At 40.6% G+C, this 22699-nt stretch overlaps 1 protein-coding gene across 1 annotated transcript; it reads right to left on the bottom strand.

The window, feature by feature from the left end:
- Window positions 1-233: 233 nt before the first annotated feature.
- LOC108433904 (trafficking regulator of GLUT4 1-like) lies at window positions 234-22294 on the bottom strand. Its single transcript, XM_017708765.2, has 2 exons — window positions 21774-22294; window positions 234-827 (listed from the first exon to the last, which is right to left on the bottom strand). Exons 1-2 carry the CDS (start codon window positions 22119-22121, stop codon window positions 675-677), a joined length of 501 nt encoding a protein of 166 aa, XP_017564254.1. The 5' UTR covers window positions 22122-22294; the 3' UTR covers window positions 234-674.
- Between the last annotated feature and the right edge of the window lie 405 nt (window positions 22295-22699).

Below are 22699 nucleotides of genomic sequence, written 5' to 3'. Positions count from 1 at the left end.
TAAGTGTGGAGTAATACAAAAAACTTTCCCAGTAAATGATTTAAAAACTGTCTTGTGTTTTCTCCTGTTCTCGTCTTATATTCTATTTAGTAAGAGGATCTCAAACCACATAATGTGACAAATGTGCAAAAATACAGGAACTATTTTTTTTTTTTTTACAGTATTATAATTAGTTTGAGAATAGGCTCTAATTTGCTGTGTAAGATGAAAAGAAAAAAAAAAAAAAACTCAACTTATTACAAAAAGCCTTTATTCAACATATATATTTTGCATTTTGAAATCAAAAGCAAGTTTAATTCACTATCCATGCGTAACTCTTTTAGCTTTAAAGACGTACTGTAAATCACTGCATGTTGGAAATGCATTTTAATCAAAATGCGTTCATTTCAGGAAAGGCATAAGAAGACAAGAAAGAAACTTCCTTTCCATTTCATTCAAGTCGTCTAGTTGATCTGAACTGCTAAGCGACACACATCTACAAAGCGTATGAAGCGAGCTGCGGAACGTGCAATTTTAAACAGACGATTATTACACACGTGTTGATATCAAAAACAAATGCTTATTCAAAATAAACAAATGAACGACTCGTATGGTCTTCAGAAACCCCCTTCGTCTTTAATTGGCTTTCATTATGGTGAAGATGAAGGTGCGCGGCGAAGACGATGGATGGTGGTTTAGCGCGAGACCGCAAAGACTGTGATGTAAAGCACCAAGTACAGGACGATGAAGACGATTCCAATCCCCAGTGCTGTGTTGTTCAAGATGCGCGCCATCCGTGAGCTCCTCTCGGCCTGAGGTCTGTTGCCGGACACGTTGGCCTCTCGAGTCTGAAAGAACAGAGAGAACAGAGAGAACGTCAAACATGATTCAACTCAGCCGAGCTGCTTCTTCAGAACACCTGCAAGAGCTTGTTGGAAACCAAAGGAAGCTCTGACGTCAGAGCTGAGAGAAGCACGTCTGTTAAACCTCCCATCAAATCTTCACAAACCCAAGCAACAAAGGTGAGAAGCTGCAGAGCAAGAACAAAGCAAAGCTGGTTTTCAGCAAATGGCATCAACGCCACAAACCACTGCGCTTACAGTCTTAGCATCTCACAAGAGTTTGTGAAAAACACAGAAACACAGCCAGTACGTTTAAACAAATACAAAGCAAAGCTATTCCTGAATGGCACAAAGCAGTTATAGCACTGTGTCTCTGCCTTTGCATCTTCATGTGTTTGGTCAAAGAGCTCCTCCATCATGAGCTCAAACGTTTTCCAATATGATACAACAACCAAGTTCTTAGCTGTACCCAAGCTTTTTTATCATGCCTTTAAAGCTCATATTTGGAACTTAAACTGGTGCAAATGTAAGTGTTTACAGAACAGCTTGACCGATAAACTGATGATGAATTTTGGCCTATCTTGGCTGTAGCCAGAAGCTAAACCCTTTGTATGTAGCTTTGGGTTCAGCTGTATTCGTGTACTGTTGGTGGCAATTTTGCATCTTTCCAATTTGCAAGTTATTCTCTGCCTTCCCTGAAAAATGACATCTTTTTACAACTCACTCTTTGGTCATCTACCACTCTGGTACTTCTGCAAGTGTTCTAAACATTCTGAAAATGCTCACATTCACAGATTGTGGAGATTACAAAAACTTCCTGTGACATCTGTGTGTGGTTTTATGAAGGGCTTTAATTTGGCACTTCGTTCACGTATTAAACACATTCATACAACCTAAAAGCTACTTAATACTCACAACAACTCAAATGTAGCACGCTGCGTCACCTTGTGTCATGGCACGCATTCACTAGATCCGTCACGCGGCTCTCACCGTTTATTTCTCGCTCAGTAACTCTGAGCTAAACCACTGGCTTGTGACATCAGCTGTTTAGCAATGGGAAGCTCATCTATGAGGGAACGTTTGAGGCCCAAGAGTGCATTCACTAAGGCTGGTACATTGAACACAACATGAATGATCAACACAGCAAGGCTTTCAGTTTTGCTCCTCACAAAAGGGCAGTTTTCCTTATTTTTATTTCGGAAAAGTGATAGGAGACTGAAGAGTTTCACTCTTTCATTTAGGAGCTGAAGCTTTCATCTAGGAGGTCCCGACTCAGTTTGAGCTGCCTTTGGAGATGCAGCTCCATAAAAATTGCTGGAATACAATCAGTCGTCTTGACTGCAGCCATGCCAAAAGCAGAGTTGTGGACATGACCACCTACTGACCTGCTGCACCAGTGACCATTCAGTGATCTGAGAGCTCATCAATCACAACTTAAGCCTTGGTTATGTGTATCAAAAAAACAGCCAGCGTTCATTTTTACATGAACGTTTTCCGACCTCTCTTTCTGCCTTGTTACTGCACCTTTAAGACTGACATATGTAAATGACCTCTCTTCCGATTGGTAGGACGGCACTGTGCTTCATTCACAAGCAGTCCAGGTTGAAACACTAACTGCTGTAGGCTGAATAGGTCTCTATAAATACATCCATAAATAAGTGTGTACATGAACGTGTTCTCTCAAAAGCAGCTTAGTTTCCATATATGGACTGTATGGTCTGGGTAGCGAACAGTCTGTTTAGACACTTTAACAACATTTACATACCACATCACAACTCTTATTTCAAAGACATTTGGTTTTCCATCAAAAAGGCCCATTAAATATAAATGTCAACAAAGAAGTAAACAAGCAAAGGGACCAAAAACGAAAATTTTGGGAAGCTAAGAAAGGAAGTTTGCTTGAAATGTAGAGACGAGCCAGTTTAAGCCAGCGAGATGTATTCCGCCGATGTTCTGCTCGGCTATAAGCAAACAAACTCCAGCACGTAGGCTTTTGTTCCTGCTCACTCTTGCCTATTAAGGGTTAGGCTCCAGTGAACAGCTGACCGCTTACCGTCACTGTGATATTTGATGACAGACAGGTCCACAATACTACGGTTTACATGAAAGCATTGTTGGATTAACACAGGAGTTCAAGGTTTCAGCCCTAGAGGGCCAGATGTTCAGCATTCATGTCACTTAACAGAGCTGATTCAACTCGTCAGCTCATAATCAAGGCCTTGAAGTGCTAAACTTGGCAAAGATGCAAACATCGCCAAGCCTGTGGCCCTCGAGAATCTGTGTCTGACACACGTCCATTAGGGCTTATCCGTTTATTATCTGGTAGGTGATGATATTTATTACATGCACAACATGTTATCAGTACACGCAGTAATTTTAGCCCTACACAGAAATGGTAAACTATGGCTATTAAGTCTAAATCACACTAAACATTTGCACCTTGCATCTTGTGAAATGGACAATGGCAGGTCCAGAAGACTGACAAAAGGTAGCTAGCTAACTCAACACATTATACATATTATATATCTGTGGGAGTTTTATGCTGCACACCAAATTAAGTGCCAATAAAATGTAGGTAATCAGCGTGGTAGTGTGGTAGTTAAGTGACTTGAGTGCAGTTGTAGCCAAGAAGATAACATAGCAGTTAGCACGCTGACTAACTCGCCAACTATAAACAGTAAAAACACAAAAGGCAAACATAATTACATCGGAAAACTATAAACTCACTACAGCATAGAGCTACACACTGATCTGCAGCAAAAAATGCAGATAATTACCAAGTTTGATAGTATTGGGGTGACAGTAGTGGGGTGATTGTGAGCAGCTACAGCCAAGGAGCTCACATAGCAACTAGCAAGCTGACTAACTCGTCATTCATAAACAGTAAAAACACAAAAGAAGTGAACATAATTCTATCAGATAACTATAAAAAAATGCCACAGCACAGTGCTACACGCTGACCTGTAGCAAAGAGGTGTAGATAACTGGCATGGTTGGCAGCAGTGTGGCAACTTGCGTGCAGCTGCAGATAGCCAAAGAGCTAACATTGCAGTTAGCAAAGTAAAAGTAAAACAGTAAAACCGTAAAAGTAAAAAGATAATATTAGAATATGTCAGAATATTCACATGAGTTCTGGTAAAGAACTCCATGCATGATTCAATACCGGGCGCTGATATCACTTCTCAGCACTGGCACTATTTTCTGTTAATAATTACCTGTTAATGATCTGTTAATAACTTGTAACCCAGTGAATCTATCTAGCGCAAAGGTTGTTCCAAAGGTCTGAGTCAACGCAAGAAGTCGGGGGGTGGGGGAGGTTTATAGAAACTGTCTGACATTTTTTTTTTACACTTACATTTATGGCATTTGGCTGACGCTCTTATCCAGAGCGACTTTACAATTTGATCATTTTTACACAGGTAGGCCAAGGTGGTGTTAGGAGGACTCTTATTGGTATAGTGTAGGGTGTTTACCCTGGTGGGGGATTGAACACCAGTCTACAGTGTGAAAGGCAGAGGTGTTAACCACTACACTATTGTGATCACTACAGTGATCTGAGAAGTTGAGAATTTTAGTAAGGACATTTATTAGGGCAGTAAGTATTTGTTTTTTTTTTTTCTTTTCTTTACAGTAATTTGTCAATGTGTATTTAAGTTTATATATTGCTTCTACTGGCAACTGGTGTTTTACTTTTAAAATTGGTGTTTTAAAGTGCATAGTCCTAAGGTAGAGATATATACACACACACACACACGCACGCACACACACACACACACACACACGATGAGACCTGGAAAAAAAAATCTAAAGTTGTGAAGAGTGATGAGTCTTTATATTGCTGCTGTCGCAAGTTATTGTGACCAGATTTTGTTCTCCTGGGCTGTTTCTTTTGGCCCATTTATCATGAAACACACACACACACTCACACACACACACACACGTAAAGGGTAATAGGTATTTTCAATTTATGTCAAAAACTGAAAAATGAAACAAAAACAAAAACAAAAAAAAAAAAAAAAAGAGAAAAGGTTTTGTTCCAACAGCAGCGATAGGTCACTGCATTCACATTACACTTTCCTTCTTTTCTTTCTAAAGGCAGAATAGCCAAAATGCCAAAACAGGCTCACACAAGGACCTAAACATGACATATCACTGAACTGCTTTTACACTAGACAACCTCTAATCCACATGTATACACACACACTAATACAGGGGGATTCAAAGGAGCCAATCACATACTAATTGAAAGAGGGAGTCAGTTTCTGTTGGTCCCCGGAAGATTGCTCTCTTCAGTCTGCGAGGAGATGAGACCCCTGAGCTAAGAGCGTTCTCCACGTCAATAAGGGTGAATCCATCATAACTGTGCAACGTGATTTTCGTGTGCAGTGAAGCTCCAACAGCTCAGAGCGTCCGTCGTTGGTTCCACAGCACTGGATGATCTCCGAAACCGCACTGAAACAGCTGTGAGTGCAGCAACACCCGACATGCTCGATCCAGTATGGGATTCATTTGACTGTGGTGTTGATGTCCGCACAGCTGGAGGAGGTTCATACTGAGCACTTGTAAATTACATAGTAAACTTTATCCTCATTTAAACCATTTACAGTTCACTGCATTGTTCTGTAATGATGTACAAACGAAATAAATCATTTTGAAATCGGACGAGTCTTTGTAAATCACCTTGTTTGGTAATATTAATGAATAAACAAATGAATTTGAGGCCTAATCCTTTAGTTACTTTGGAGAGTAATACTGACATTGGGGTGAATTCCAAATCCAGAAGCTGTTGTAAATCCACAGAAACGTAGGATGATCTCAGTTTACACACATAAACTAGAACTCCAGTATTACGTCATGCCCTATTCCGGTATTACGACATGATGGATACTAAGAGTTCAGTATTTTTAAACTCTCCATATGCATGTGGGAAGGGTGAGTCAATGCTTTCGGACTTTCCACATTCTTCAGAGTTTCCACTTTTCAGATGACTTTCTGATGTATGTAGTCGGACGTTTAGATAGACAGATAGGCAGACAGATAACCAAGATCTTCCTGAATGGATAGAGAGCAGTTAAAAAAAAAAAAAAAATCTTCAGCCAGGCCTCAAAGAATGTTTGATGGTGTCCAGCTGTCTGCCAGTTTCAGCAGAGCTAGAGGCCCCTAACAAGGAGGCCATGTGTTAGAGATTGGGAGGAGAGTCCAGCCACCAAAGTAAACAGACTGGCTGCACATTAGCCTTTCATTTGTTACTGACTGCTTGCGTAATGCTGAATTACAACAGACCAACGTAATCAGGTCAGCTTCAGCATAAACTGTACTCAAGCCCTTTATGATAAGTGGCGGTCGTTGGGTGGAGGTTAGGGAACTGGCCCTGTGACCAGAAGGTCACCGGTTCAATCCCCAGCGCCGACAGTCCATGACTGAGGTGTCCTTGAGCAAGACACCTAACCCCCAACTGCTCCCCGGGCGCCGTGGATAGGGCTGCCCACCGCTCCGGGCAAGTGCGCTCACTGCTGCCTGGTGCGTGTGTGCTCACTAGTGTGTATGTGGTGTTTCACTTCACGGATGGGTTAAATGCGGAGGTGGAATTTCCCCGTTTTTGGGATTTAAAAAAAAGTATCACTTAACTTAAGGTCCTAGATTATCTGTAGTGAGAAAATTAAAGTGAGCCTATATGTATTTATCTACAGTAATTATAATATAATACAGTATGTTACATATGTAGTAAAACTATGTTAACATGTTTCATGTGTATGATAGATATGTAAGCAACTATTTATGTACAATACGCTGGTAGATATACAGTATGCATGTAGCCATATGTAATAATAATAATCCCATATGTATTAATAATAGTAATATAATAATGAAATTAATAATAGTAATCCCATATTATCACTGTCCAAAAAAAATGACATGTACACCATTTGAGTACAGTAGGTGTCCTTTATACTGTGTGAAACTTTAATGATGATCTCTTTATATTAACTTATACTAGAAGTCTGTAAAGTTACCATTTTGGAGATGCTTGTTTTTAGTTCTTGGTTTTATTTTTGGCAGTAATGATATGTAAATCGCTGTTGAAGTAACAAGACCTCATATCTCCATTTTTGTCGTTTGAGTTTTTGACATAATTTGAAAATGCATGTTGGCCTTTACATCGTGTGTAAATTTCGTGAAGGACAGACCAAAATAAATGGCCAAAAATTACTTGGAAAAAAGTCTGACTCCATTGACGTACAGTGAAAGTAATGCATGTTTTTCTTTCTCCTGTAAAGTTACCAATTTGGAGATACGAGGTTTTGTTCCAACAACAGCGAAATGCCTATATGCAATAAAAAAAATAATTTAAAAAAAATTATATATATATATATATATATATATATATATATATATATATATATATATATATATATATATATATATATAAAAATTAAAAGTATCTGTACATAAAAATAAGATGGCATAAATGTATTAGATATGCCTACATTTGATAACAACTTGCTATGTGTGCAATATAAGTATGTATGCAGAACTTTATTTATTACAGGTTTATACGCGTATCGTGGATTTTCTAAATGAATAAAATAAGACTCCACCTATGGACTAAAGCTCTGCGTTTTGATCGTGACATGAAAACATGGGACAGCTTTTTTCAATATTTTATGCATTTAAAAATGAAACTTGTGATAAATCTAAATCTTTCTAAATTCAAAATAAATGAAAAAGTCTTAAAAACAACATTGAAAAAAATGCTAAATGTTTATAAATGATGACTTTGTATACATTTAGCATATAACTTTATATATTAAAAAAAAAAAAAGTACAAAACCACACTTGCGCGCGCGCGCACACACACACACACACACACACACACACACTCTGTCCTAGTACAGTGCTGCATTCTTTGTGCTTTCTGACCCCTCAACCACCCCCCACCTCCACCTCTGCAGTCTGCCAGCTTGTATTTCTGAGATTCAAAAGTCAAATTCCTTTCCCACCCTCATCACTTCCCCTCAGTGACTCGCCAGCTGCCACATGCCTTACCAAAAATGGATATTTCATTAATGAGGGTGGATATTTCACATACAAACAGGTTCTAGTACAGCATGCTATTCTGATGCCATCTGCAAACTTTGACAGCAACTGGACAGATATCTCTCATCAGTCACCCTAAGGACCGTTTTTGTACCATTTCACTGTTTTTCAGTTACTGAGCTGTAATTATAAGTTACAGAGTTCATGCTTTACTGTAATCTTCCGTTTAGTGTCTAATCAGCGCCTCTCTGAGTTTATAAATAACTCACAGTGAGACCTGGACAGGCTAAAGTCCAGCCTCCGCACGGTGGGGTTAGTCTTACTGCAGAGCTACAGATACGTCTGCTCAGGTAAGCAGTGAGAGAAGCCCAGATCTCACACACAAAGCCAAGACGAGTCTGAATTTTCTGTTTAGTTTTATGCAGCAATTCACTGAAAATGTACTGCAGATGTAATATAAATAACTTTATTGTGCTGATATCTGATGATAAATACATCTACTAGGTTTCACACACCCTCCTTTGATGAAACATCTATTTGATGAATGTTTTTATGAATTCAGCTGGAAAGCTTACCTGGTTCTCAGTCTGTTAATTAACCCTCCTATAAATGGTTAGAGCCTGGCAGGTGCTGAAAACAAAGCTTATGATTATCACATGGAGCTATCAGGCCTGCAGTTACTGAAACACAACACTCGCATAACAAGGAATAAAAGCCTTGTCGTTGCGCAGAATCAATTAATAAATGAAAGGAAAGAAAAAAGAAAGAGAAAAAAAAAAGTAAAGAAGGAAGTGGAAAAAAAAAAAAAAAAAATTCAAGAACGCAAAAAGAAAGAAAAAAGTGAAAAAGAAATGAATAGAAATAAATACAAAAAGAACAAAAAAGAGAAAGAAAAAAAGAGTGAAAAATAAAACTGAATGAAAGAAAGAAGCAACTGACAAAATAACAGAAAACAACGAAAAAAGAGTGAAAGAAAAAGTACTAAAAACAAAGACAAAAGAAAAAACAATGAAAGAACAAAATGAATATATTTTTTTATGCAAATAAAAAAAAATAAAACAGAAAAAATATGAAAATGAATAAATAAAAGACTGAAATAACGAATGAAAGAAAGAGAGAGAAAAAACAGAAAGAAAGGCAACAGAAAGAAAACTAAACTAACACAAAAACTAAAGAAAAAAGTGAACAAGAGAAAAAAAAAACTCAATAACAGACAGACAGACAGACAGACAGACAGACAGACAGACAGACAGACAGACAGACAGACAGACAGACAGACAGACAGACAGGCACTCGGCTGACTCTGAGGTGTCCCGTGTCTGACCCTGGACTGAAGCTGCTCAGTTCGCTGTTGACGTTCTTGTTCAGCAGCAGGTCTGATGCAGCACTGAGGCGCCCGGCTCCAGGTCACTGCCTGCCTGTTCAGCATCTCCCCCTCAAAAACACGACTGCAGCTCAACGGGCAGTGGAGGACAGTGTCCGGACAATCGATGAGACTCGTTCAGCCACTGTACACTAACCTCTTGCACCACTTAGGGAGCGTCAAACTCAACCACTGAAAGGCCCTCATTAAAAAGCCTGTACAAGCCGAGGGCCAGAGAGCGCCTCTGTCCCCATCTCAGCTTATAAAAGCTCTGCTGTAAGAAACTCTGAACTGCCCACTGCTTATTCAAAATACGGAAGACATCAGCAAAATACAGGCACGTGTAGCAGACCTTCAAATGTTTTCTGAAAATGAAAAATTGAATTGTGTAGAGTTGAGGTGCAACCATGCTGTTCTCTAGATTGTTTGTTGTTGAAGGGGGGGGGGGGGAGCACAGATTACTTCGTACTGCATGCTGGGGATTGTATCTAGGCCTTGTGTCTGATGTATGGGATCTAGACCCTGGATCTTCACTGGATTACATTTTGCAGTAAAGAGAAATGATTACCACTAAAGCCAGTTCTGATACAACATGCCCAGCTGCTTTATAATACTTTATAATCACAGTGAACCATGACTATTAGAGCTAGGCCTTCAGTTCTGGCCATAACGGTCAATAGAATGAGGGAAAAAACACCATAATATTGCTAACTTCTGCTAGCACCCCTAATGGATTCTAGTAGTAGTATGTTTGTGCATGGACGTTACTTCAGCACTTTCTTTTTTGATCATTTCAGATTAAACATGGATAATTAAAGCTTGTAAAAGACATTACATGTATTATTTTAAGTCTGTAAAACTGCTACAAGGTAAAACATGTTTAAGTATGTTACAGTGACTCAGTTCAGAGTCCTGGCAAAGAGCTGCAACTGCACAGTTTTCCATTTCTAACCACCAACTGTAGTGCATTATTCAGACTGCCACTCATACCCACACTCAGAGACTAGAGCGATGTTTTTCCTCAAGAAAGTGGTTCCCCCAGATTTGGAAATCAAAATGTGACTGTTTTGACTCCACTGTCAGTGCCTAGTGGTTAATCTGACACGTTAGGCCTTCTGTCCAGCTCTTGAAGACCTTACCAATGGGAAAGCCTGCTTGGCTGTATCTACCTAAATACCATGGATTGATTTAAAAAAAAAAAAAAAAAAAAAAAAAAAAAAACTCTATAGGCCTAGAAGGTCCCGAGCATTCCCCTTCTGTATGTTGCAAATAGCCTTAGACGATTAACACTGAATAGAAACGCAGTTGAGCAAAGACAAAGAAATCTGACTCACTTCTGAAATTTTGAAAAAGCAGCTTAAGATAGTCTGCGACCCCTGAACGCAAACTGTTCCAACGTTCCACACGTTTTCATTGGATCTAGTACATCTTGTACACCACACATCCTGTTTCATTTCCCACTATTGCATTTCATGAGTAACTAACTCAAGACCCAGAGAGGGAAAAACCCCCCACTGAGTGACTACGCTCTATATCTGACATTCTGCCTATTGGAATAGTTCCCTGATTGGATCTCCCTGGACATATTACGACATCAAGAAATACAGAATTTCAAACATCTCGCCACTGTTTTCACAGCTGGTGAAGCTGATTTAAAGCAGTCTTTAAATGTGAAAGAACTCAAGGTTTCAGCTTCTGAAAGAAGTGATGAAACTCTTCACGCTACTTTCACTTCTACAAAATAGAGACTGACCGACCGCACCCAGTCTGTAAGATCGGGTTTTCATCATTCCTCCACCCTTAAACTTAACCCGCTTTTCTATGCTCTGTACACCTATGACTGTGTCCCCACCCACTCCTCCAACACCATAGTAAAGTTTGCGGATGACACGACAGTGGTTGGACTTATCTCTGGAGGAGATGAGACCGCCTACAGGGATGAAGTCCAGGGACTGGCTGAGTGGTGTTCAGGAAATAACCTCACCCTGAACTCCTCAAAAACAAAAGAACTCATTATAGACTTCCGGCGGAAAGGAGCAGTCCCCACACCACTGTACAGCAATGGGGACTGTGTTGAGTCCATTCCTTCAGATTTCTGGGCACACACATCTCTGAAGATCTCTCCTGGGCCACCAACACCATGGCAGTGGTCAAGAAGGCGCAACAGAGGCTCTACTTCCTGAGAATTCTCAGGTAAAACAACCTTCAGGAGGAGCTGCTGGTGTCCTACTACCGCTCCACCATTGAGAGCATGCTGACATACTGCATCTCAACGTGGTACAGCAGCTGCTCAGTGGCAGAGAGGGGAGCACTGCAGGGGGTCATAAACATGGCCCAGAAGATCATCGGCTACCCACTGCCCTGCATGGAGGACCTGTTCAGCTCCCGCTGCCTCAGCAGGGCAGCCAACATCCTGAAGGACACATTTCATCCGGGACATCATCTGTTCGACCTGCTGCCCTCTGGTAAACGCTTTATGTCCATCCCATCCTGGACAAACAGACTCAAGAACAGCTTTTACCCCAGAGCCGTGCGGGAACTGAACACTTCCAAACACACACACTGACAAGGACTTTCTATAGAACACTGGGCTCAGTAGAACCGACTGAGCACCACTACTGCTGTGTACTGGCACTGATTCATAGGACACTTTACACTGTTCCAGTGTTCCTGTCCACCTCTGTTCTATTTATTATTCATTTGTTCTCGAGAGTCCAATCTGTGTTCTTACTGTGCAATAATTCTTAGATGTGCAATATTATAAAACGCTATAAGCTGTCCAAGGAATGTGCAACTACAACTGCTACCTCACCTGTCTATTGTCTATTAACTGTTTTAGAATAAATAGTTTTACAGTCCTTTTTCTTTATATTTAAGGTTTTTGATACTGTTTTTTTCCCCTTAAATCTGCACGTTATATACTTTTTAGCCTTATGTTTAAATTGTTTTGTATGCTGTTGGATTGCTGCTCAGTTTCGTTGTACACTGTGCAATGACAATAAATGCATCTTATCTTATAGACTGTGCAAAAGTTTTAGGCATATAAGCAAATGTTTAAACAGTCGACCTCAGCAGTGAGTTTATCACAATATACATTAGAATAAAGTCGTATTCATAATTCAAATAAACAGAAAAACTATAAAAAGTAACAAGAATTTCTCGGGTCCATATTTTTCCTTGACACCTTCACAGCCGCCACAGAGACTCGTTAATATCATCAATTACATCATGAGCTCAATTTACTGAGCACTGATTGGTCCAAACCAGGAGCTGCTTTTTAACTACATATAATACTGGGCTTCCTCGAGGAGAGGCTTGGAGATGGGTAAACAAACAAACACACTCACATCCAGAAAATCACTATACACACACACACACACACACACACACACACACACACACACACACACACACACATACATACATATATATATATATATATAAATAAAACACCATTATTATTATTATTATAACATGCTATAAATTTTGTTTATTCAAATATTAACACTTTTCTCAGCAAATAAACACACAAATATATTTTGAAAATGTGTCTTGGTGACTAAGACTTTCGCACAGTATACAAACTCATACATGACCAATCTCAAGTAGAGATGGCATAGATCTGATACCAGTCCGAATCCTGTAACTAGTCTATCCTAAAACAGCGCTCCCTCACATTGTGTCATATCATGTTAGCTTGTAAAAAGATACACCCTAATGATACTGCTACTTTCCTCAATGCCCACACACACACACACACACACACACACACACACACACACACACACACACACACACACACACACACACACACACACACACACACACACACACACACACACACACACACACACACACACACACACACACACACACACACTTTATAAGCTGCTTCTCCCTATGGGACGCCGGGAGGTGCTGGAGCCTATCCCAGCTGTCATCAGGCGGAAGGCAGGATACACCCTGGACAGGTCACCAGTCCATCGCAGGGCTAATAATATTTTAACACCAAGCATGAACATAAATGTGTCTAGCCTTTCTAGATTAAACACCGGCTTTTGAAACTTGTTGTTGAAACTCAGGGTTTCAACATCAGTGTCAGAGAAGAAGAAGTGCTACTGTGCCATATCTATTTTCAGGCATTATAAAACTGGACCCAAACATTTGACATGACACTGTCCGTCTCCAGTACCTCTCACAGCTGATCTCATCATGAATCAACATGAAATTTCATTTCCGTAAGGCAAATTAAGCCAACAATTGAGACGTGTCTCAATGGCTTGGTGCTCAAATATTAGCTCGTGGACATTCGAGCTCTAAATCCATGTCCTTCATCTAGTTCCTCGCAGTTATGATGCGTTGTTTAAACTAAACATTGGCAGGTTTATTTACCCTACTGCTTCTACGTGGGTGGGTGGGTGGAGGTTGGTCACACTGGCAATCCACAACACAGTACGTTGACATAAAGAACGCTGACACAAAGCTACAGAGATAATATATATTTACTCAGCAAGAATTTTGGCCCTTGTGATGTCAGCTGAAAAATCCCTGACTACAAATGGACGCAATAAGCACAGCAACGTTCACTGAATTACACAACTTCCTATTAGATGGTTAGGGTTAGGGTGACTGGTTTAACTGCAACACTTATCTACTGAATATGGACCACAAAATCTAAAGTGAGATAATCACTGAAAAACACTCGAGTCATCCACTCCTTTAGCCCCGAGTTCTGATATATCAAACAACTGAAGCAAAAACCTCTCAAAACTTCAGCCATTTTAGAAGAGGCACAGTTTGTTAGTAATTAATATGGGCAATATGAGCAGTAATGGGTAATACGAGCTGGTTAAGCAAGTTGCTGCTTCCATCAAGTAAAAAAGAAATGGATGTCGAGACGTATGCACTTTCACGTCAACTATTGTTCGCTCTGGTTGGCTAAATATAAAAAAACAAATTCAAAATTACAGGCAACCTGCTACAGGGGAAAGCCAGCAGCCCACATATAAAGTTCCCTTCTCAAAATAAAAAAAACACAGGAAAGTCCACCCCCACACTTCCCTTCAACAGATAAAATCTCAAAGCTCTAAACCAAGTCACAGTTCTTCTGACTTTCACCAATATTTCACCATTTTTATTGAAAACCACAAATAACATTAGCAGCACTATAGGCCGTATGTTTGCATGCGCATTAATATCATAGCCAACACCTTATGTAAACAAATGAATACCATACCAAATGTGCAGCAACTGGTTAAATGGTTCAAACATGAGAGCGTTCCAACATTTTATTGCGTTTCCCCCTGATAAGCTGATTAAGGCTATCAAAATAACTTAATTATCATGCTATCCTACCTGTAGTTTTATAGGAGGCTGAATTCAGCTTCTTGTTGGAATTCTCCCGTTCCACCTTAAATAGTGCAGCAGTTACATTCTGGCGCCTGAGACGTTATAAATTGCTGTACCATTTAAGATAGACCAGGAAAACTCAAACAAGAAGTTGGCTGACAAATTTTATTTTTAGCTTCGTAGTTTTAATGCTCCAATTCGGATTTCCAGATGGAGAAGCGTGATTGGTCACTCCAGAGAACACGTCTCCACTGCTCTAGAGTCCAGTGGCGGCGCTTTACACCACTGCATTCCACGCTTTGCATTGCGCTTGGTGATGTAAGGCTTGGATGCAGCTGCTCGGCCATGGAAACCCATTCCATGAAGGTTTCTACGCTGTTCTTGAGCTGATCTGAAGGCCACATGAAGTTTGGAGGTCTGTAGTGATTGACTCTGCAGAAAGTTGGTGACCTCTGCGCACTATGCCCCTCAGCATCCGCTGATTTTACGTGGCTGACCACTTCGTGGCTGAGCTGCTGTCGTTCCCAATCGCTTCCACTTTGTTATAATCCCACTGACAGTTGACTGTGGAATATTTAGTAGTGAGGAAATTTCACGACTGGACTTGTTCCACAGGTGGCGTCCGATCACGGTACCACGCTGGAATTCACTGAGCTCCTGAGAGCGACCCATTCTTTCACTAATGTCTGTAGAAGCAGTCTGCAGGCCTAGGGGCTTGGTTTTATACACCTGTGGCCTTGGAAGTGACTGGAACTCCTGAATTCAGTGATTTGGATGGGGGACTGAATACTCTTGGCAATGTAGTGTATTTGTACCATCTAATGCTTCGAAACAATAAAAACAATAAACTAAAAAGCCTGGAGACGAGACAGGGTGTGTGAAGTCAACTTGCATGGCACAATTATGTTCCCTGACTAAAGGTACAGGGATGCAGCCTTGAGACTACCACCCCACCCCAGTGGCAAGTTCTGTACTTTTTTCAGATAACACATGGTTAGCATGGTTTACTGTGAAATCAGTAATAGTTTCATCACAAAGGAGGAACATAACTGAAGATGTTTCCAGACAAGTGACTGCATGATGCATTTAAGCTACTAACATCTTGTGGTACCATCTTGGCTTATTTAAGAATGCAGAACAGGTCCAGTCGACCTCAAATTTGGAATAAACAAAGGAAAACATCTAAATGACTTTGAACCCAGATGATGATAGCGTGCCACTGCTGGCCTGCTGACAGCAAAGCTGCCAGTCTTCTAGCTTTTTATCCTCATCGTTTTCAGGGCACTGCTGTTTAAGCAGAGTATCAGACAAAATGCCGCATTTATCGCTCAATTTCCACAGTCAGAATAATTAGTTTTACCTTCATTTGTTTTTTTCATTATCTTTTGTAAACTAGGTTCCTAATTCATTTCAACAATATCCTAAATAATGCCAGACATCTAGCTTTAACCAATCTGACACAGTGTCAGCAACAAAGTCAAAGTATACCATTTGTTTGCAATATTTGTGTTTGCATGTCAAATCTGTTTGAGGTCGGAGAAGCTAGCTAGACTTTGTATTCAGGACAGTAATCTGCATGGTCCGAAGGTGGCATAGAGTCAGTGGGGTGTTGAGCTTATCAGGCCAGCAGATGAACCATTTTTCACAGATGGAAAGCACATTATGGGGAAACGAATAGCAGGAGCTTCAGCCACAAAGACTACTCAAGTGGTTGCTCAACTAGTGTTTCAATAGGAACAGAGACTAAACAGATGTCTGCGTTCAGATCTTTGGGGAAGATGCCAGTAAACAGGTCTAGAAATTGTGGTTGAAAGTGTGCGCTCAGAGTTGCTCGTGCATCAGTGCAATGCGTAAGTAAAACAGAACAGCAACTGTCTCACAGGTGAGCGAGAATTTCAACCATACAGGATACATGAAGTGAGAGCCAGCATGTCAAAAGTTCTCCAGGACCGTGGTCATGTGGCTTCTTATTTTCCGTTTCGTAGTTTTAATGTTGGTAGGCCTTTCTGATTAAGGTGATCCAATTATCCAACCTAGAGGAGCTACCTGTAAACATTTGCTATGATAGGAAATTTGAACGCAGCACAATTCATCAGAATATAGTCGCTTACCAAAAAAAAAAATGGGAGTGGTCACGAAGATTACTAAAGGGAGGTGGTCACAGCGATTTGCTTTCTGCATGTTCTACAGACAGAATGACCATCAATCAAGTTCTTCTCTATACTCTTGTGTGCTGAGACTGTTGCGAACTTTGGCTGATGCTGGACAGCATTTAATGCAAGATCGACAAAGCGTGGCTATCGGGCATGATAATAAAAACCTATAACAGTAATAGTAGCCATCTGGAATTACACCATGGTTTAGAGTTAAACCAGCAAATGCTTCACCACAAAGAAGAACATAATTCTAGATGCTTCCAGACAAACGACTGCATGGTACATTTAAGCTACTAACAGCAAAAACGCTAAACGGGCCCAGTCGATCTCAAATTTGGAGCAAACAAAGCTAAAGATCCAAGTGACCCCAGATAGCAAAAGGAAGGCCACAGTTTGGAGTGATTGACTCTACAGAAAGGTGACCTCTGCGCACTATGCGCCTCAGCATCCGCTGACCCCACTCCGTCATTTTATGTAGCCGACCACTTCGTGGCTGAGTTGCTGTCGTTCCCAATCGCTTCCACTTTGTTATAATCCCACTGACAGTTGACTGTGGAATATTTACAGGTGGCGTCTGATCACGGTACCACGCTGGAGTTCACTGAGCTCCTGAGAGCGACCCATTCTTTCACTAATGAACTGAGATGTTCTTGCCATCTGTGAAAGATGGTTCATTGTGGGGAAACTAAGAGCAGGAGCTTCAGCCACAAAGACTACTCAACTGGCTGCCCATCTAGTGTTTCAACAGGAACAGAGACTAAATATACCTGTGTTCAGATCTGTGGGAAAGAAATTGTGGTTGAACGTGTCGGAATTTCGGGTGAAATATGTGAAATATGGCAGAAACTAGCCCGTGAGTGATATTAACGAAGAAAGTACCCAACTAGAGGTCAGAGTGACCCAATACGGAAGGATGAGAGAATTATATAGAAAAAATACTTAAGTTTGATGGGAAATAAGGGTTTCCAAAAGAATCAGGAAAACAAGGCGTAATGGTAACCAAAAGGTGATTCGAGGTCATATAAAAAGGGAGGGGTGATAAATTCACCCCAGGGAGGGGTATTAAACTCACCCCAGAGAGGGTATAAAGAAAGATACTTTGTAATAATTTTTGCATTTGGTTATCCTGAAGCCATCTTGCCATTGAAGCTCAATAAATGAAGAAAGGCCTTCGGCTTCCTTCGGAAAGAACTCATCGACTGAAGTGTGGTTCTTATTTTTAAATTTTTTTATTTTATGAGCCTTTTTGCATAAGAGAGCAGAATAAAACGTAGAACTAAAACTTAAAATTAATTAGTTGTAACGTAACAAACACGCGTCCTGACTCGTGCAGAGGGTGGACAGATCTGAGCCCCGACAAAAGCATGCGCTCAGTGACGCTCATGCATTAGTGCGATATTAATGGGTATGTAATGTTTCTGGGAATGTGGTCATGTGGTTTTGGCGAGTCAGAGGGAAGTACGATTCCAACATTAAGCAGACAACATAGATTCTATTCACACTAAAGGAGAAGTTCTGACCAATTCACTAAAATTTACTGACTATATTTCCTCTTTTGGGATTACAGCAAACGTGTCTGAATATTTTGAGCTTAAACATGCAACTGGTGCAATCAGATGAGCTGATTTAAACCGGTTTGTTCAGAAAGCTGTCCAATCTCTCTGCACAGGCTGCTGCTGATTGATGCAAGACTTAAGCAGATAGCATGCGCACCATTTTCGCCTCACTGACAAGCAGGCATGCACCATCACAGTTTACCTTATAGATAATCCTTGCATCAACACAGGGTGTGACCAGCCTCTCAGCAAGAGCAGTCCAGCCACGGCTACATAAAGAGGGATGTTATAGTAGGGCTGCAGTGCATAAACCCTCATTAGCTAGATAAATGCATGGGGTAGGAAAAAGTGATATGTTCAAACGAGTCGCTCTTCCTCCATTTTTGACAGTTTATATTGGTTTCTCCTTGAATTCGTCATCCATCTGATTCTCTAAGGACCTGTGCCATGAAATGCGACCTGTTAAAATCAATGCATGTGTTTACATGAAGTTAATAACCAGACCATGATCGGATTTCTGCAGTTATTCGACGAATCAAATGGTCATGTAAACATCATACTCTGATCTAGAAATACAGTTTAGAAATCTGAGAGAGCTGGATTTTAGCTCAGTAACCAGATGTAAACTCTTACTCTGATTTCTTTCATTTTGACACATGTGCGAAAACAGACGGCAGTACCAGATATAAGTCAGCAGCAATGCCACAAGATAGTAGCAAAACACTTGTGGAGAGGAGCCGAAAGCAAACATGAAATGAAGGACATAGAAATGAAGGATTATATATATATATATATATATATATATATATATATATATATATATATATATATATATAAAAAATATATATATATATAAAAACACACACACACACACACACACACACAGTTTTACTTTGTGTGTACATCACGTCTTCTATGAGTTTAGTGGCTGGTTGCGAAGCAGAAATCCGATTACTGAGTTTTCTCATTATCTGTGTACTCAAGTGCAAGTAAGCATGTTGATCAGATTAATGACCAAATCTGATTTTATTCTGCAGTATTGTGATAACTCGGTGCATATAACTGCCCACATTGAGATGTTCATAGAATCGAGCAGGAAATAAATGTGGGTGGGACGTGATTTTTTTCCTCAGGATTCAACCAAATCACGAAACGTGGCGTTCTGAACCACGGACACTCAGCAGAATTAGAAAAATATCCAGATTTTGTCAAAAATTACGTACTACATTACCCTGATGTGTACTTACTGCAGTTTCTGAAACATAATCTGTTGATTGTTGAAAGCTTGATATTAATATGTGTGTAATTTTATTCTTTAGGCCAATTTCACAGCAAAAGCAAACGAAAAAGACTTCATGAAGAAAGAAGTCAGGTTACTGTTACAGTAAACCTGAGTATTATTGCACCTACCTAACGTGTGAGACTGCAGACATCTGATTATGAGGGTAGCCAGTCTGGTTGGGATAGCCTGGAGGTTGATCGTTTTAAATCTTTTTGAAAAGGGTTCTATATAGCACCAAAATGGTTCCTCTACCGTAACAGGCTTGACATCGTAAGAATAGAAGGACCCTTTTCAACAAGGTTCTACACAGAACCATCTACAGCACATTCTCCATCCATCTGAAGAGCCATTTAATGATGGAAATGAGCGTTTAATCACATAAAGGTTCTTCGAGCGTTAGTGGTTCTATATAACAGTTTTCTTTACTAAAGAACCCCGAAGAACCATCCTTTTAAAGAGTGTAGTCTCGAAGGAGAATGTTTTTACAGCTGACATGCTGTCAAGTTACCAAACTTTCCAGTGTTTGTAGGAAGTGAGTGGCCACCTGCTTGATAAATTCATCTACCCTGATGTTGAAGAAGGAAATCTTGGACAGTAAAGACCACTTTCAACTTGCCTTTAACCAAAATAGCCAGTTGTTTAACAGCAACACTGAGACGCCACAGACCGTCCAGGCTTGAGGGAGGTGTTATTCAGCTCTAAATGCTGCATGGTGTGTGGGAGGGGGTAGGATGAAGCCATGTCTGCCACAAAGATGATCCAACATGATGTAAACCGACCCATCACTCATGGACAAACTGCCATTCATGGCGCTGAGCAGCCACTCCCTGAGCTCGTCCTCGAACAATGGAGTGCCTTGAAGCGCAGAACCAACAAACACGATTGCACTGAAGGCCTTTCCGTGCGCTGACATGCTCGGGCTTATTTACCAAGAGTCAAATATCATTCCAGCTAAAGCGAACATAGATATGATAAATGTTTACTTGGTATATTATTTTCTTTTTTACATTAATTATAATTTTACATGAACACAAATATCATTTACACCGCTAGACGCCAAGATAAACTTAGCATACCTATTAGCATACCAAGCATTAGCAAATACGCTATCATGTCGCTATTCATGTCAACCTGTCAATACACTATTATATTATTACATAGACTATATTATTATTATTATTAATCTGCACTTTTCACGTCTATGTCGTGTTTATTATACAAAACCGCACATTCAGTTATAAGTTTTCTATATATTTAGTATATTTATTTTATTAGTTTTAAGACCTCCAAAGAATTTTTAAATGCTAAGCCAAGTTAGCAAGTGTGACCAGCAGAATGATGATTTCTAGCTTAAATTTAAGGTTCACGAGGGGAAAATGAGCATCAGCTTAAATTAAAGTGTAAAAGCAAATGAACTTGAGTGATTTTAGGGTTATATAACCTACAGTTTGAACTATAACGTATCCCATCTGCTTCAAACCTATAACCATAGGGCTAACGCTTCGCCGGTTAGCTAGTTAGGTCTCTCAATTTTGCTTTTCAATTTCTCTCAACTTTTCAAGCTAATTTAAATAAAGGTGATTTATACACACACACACACACACACACACAAACACACACACAAACACACACACACACACACACACACACACACACACACACACCCATTCTGGAAGTATAAAACGCACAGAGCTGTGTAAGTAAGCGAATTAGCTTCTTCACACTGGCCGCCTAGCGGTGCTGCTGTTTACTGCGCGCTCAGCATTTCGCCCGCTGACGCTGTTCAAACACTTCGGGAAGAGAACTTCCAGAAAACGAACTGAAAAGACTTCAAGAAATTCACCGAAAGAGGCAGCTGTCCAATACACAGGTAACCGGGTGGTCAATATTCTTAGAACAAATCCGTAAATGTAACGTTATTGTTTTTTTTCATAACGCTGCTGCCCCCCCCCCCCCCAAAAAAAAACCAAAACAACACGAACAGCTCGAGTTTCAGTTTTCTGCAGTTCAGCGGTTTCATAACCAACAGAAACGCTCCAATATTGTTCCCAATAAAATCTCCTTACATTAAATTACTTCGAAAGTGAAGCCAGTTTTTGCTCTCTCCTGTAAAGTTCACACTTTGGAGGTAGTTGTTTTTCTTTGGACAGCGCACTTGTGCGAACTCACGTTACCCCACACAGCCCCTAAAGAGCCACAGCTACTTACGTTCACTGAGAACACGAGAGCAGCAACGCCCAGTGGCAAGCAGCAGCACAGCATGGTGAAGATGGAGTAGCCCAGGTAGTCAGGCAAGGGCTGAGCCAGTGGACCGGCGGCCACGTAGATCGTAGGCTGCACAGTCACCGCGGGCTGACCAGGGTACGGACCCTGAGCCTGACCCTGATACGGAGCTCCATAAGGCTGGCCCTGAGGGTAGCCAGTCTGGTTGGGATAGCCTGGAGCTGGATTGTAGCCAGCGCTGTAGTCCTGGTATGGTGGAGGCTGATCCATGCCTGCCTTCTCTCCAGCATTCCAGCCAGACGGAGGGGCACTTGGTGACTTGCTGGGGTCCATTTCGGCTTTGCTCTTTTATTTGGCTCTGAACACCTTCTCTCACTTCTCTGTGCACTCCTCTGCTCTGTGCTCACTTTCTCCCTCTTGCTTTTCTCCTGCTACACTTTTCCCGGCTGCTGCTCTGCTTTTCCAACAAACTTGCACCGTCATACGCGCCTGCTCTTTATCAAATATACCCGCGTGTGGGCGTGGCCACAAGCTTAGGGAGCGGCGACGACTGCAAAAACACGCCCACATGCTGTGACGAGCATCGTCGTCAGTGAGTACTTTATATTAAACGTTATAAACTTGAATGTAACGGGACTTAATTCCACGTATATCTGAACTGAAGAGCACAGCCCCAAAGGAAGGCGTTTTTAGGACAAATGTCCAAACAATAACACGATTTTTTAACATAAAGATGATGGTCCTTTTCCTTATATTTATGTATATACTGTTTTCTTAAATCTGCACTTTATATATTTTAGCCTTATGTTTCATTATTTTGTGTGTAAAGTGCTGTTGGATTGCTGCTCAATTTCGTTGTACGCTGTGCAATGACAATAAAGGCATCTTATATGCTCCTTAAGTTAACGGTC

The sequence above is a fragment of the Pygocentrus nattereri genome, chromosome 24, assembly GCF_015220715.1.
Source record: "Pygocentrus nattereri isolate fPygNat1 chromosome 24, fPygNat1.pri, whole genome shotgun sequence".
In the NCBI taxonomy this organism is placed as follows: domain Eukaryota; kingdom Metazoa; phylum Chordata; class Actinopteri; order Characiformes; family Serrasalmidae; genus Pygocentrus; species Pygocentrus nattereri.
The sequence above is the reverse complement of the archived record's forward strand: the minus strand, read 5'-3'. Positions and strand labels throughout refer to the sequence as shown.

Bases quoted from the DNA above. Each gene is read 5' to 3' on its own strand.
- LOC108433904 (XM_017708765.2), bottom strand. From the start codon at position 22,121: ATGGACCCCAGCAAGTCACCAAGTGCCCCTCCGTCTGGCTGGAATGCT. The intron at 828-21,773 runs GTAAGTAGCTGT...CTGTTCTTTCAG, and splicing joins CTCTCGTGTTCTCAGTGAAC to ACTCGAGAGGCCAACGTGTC.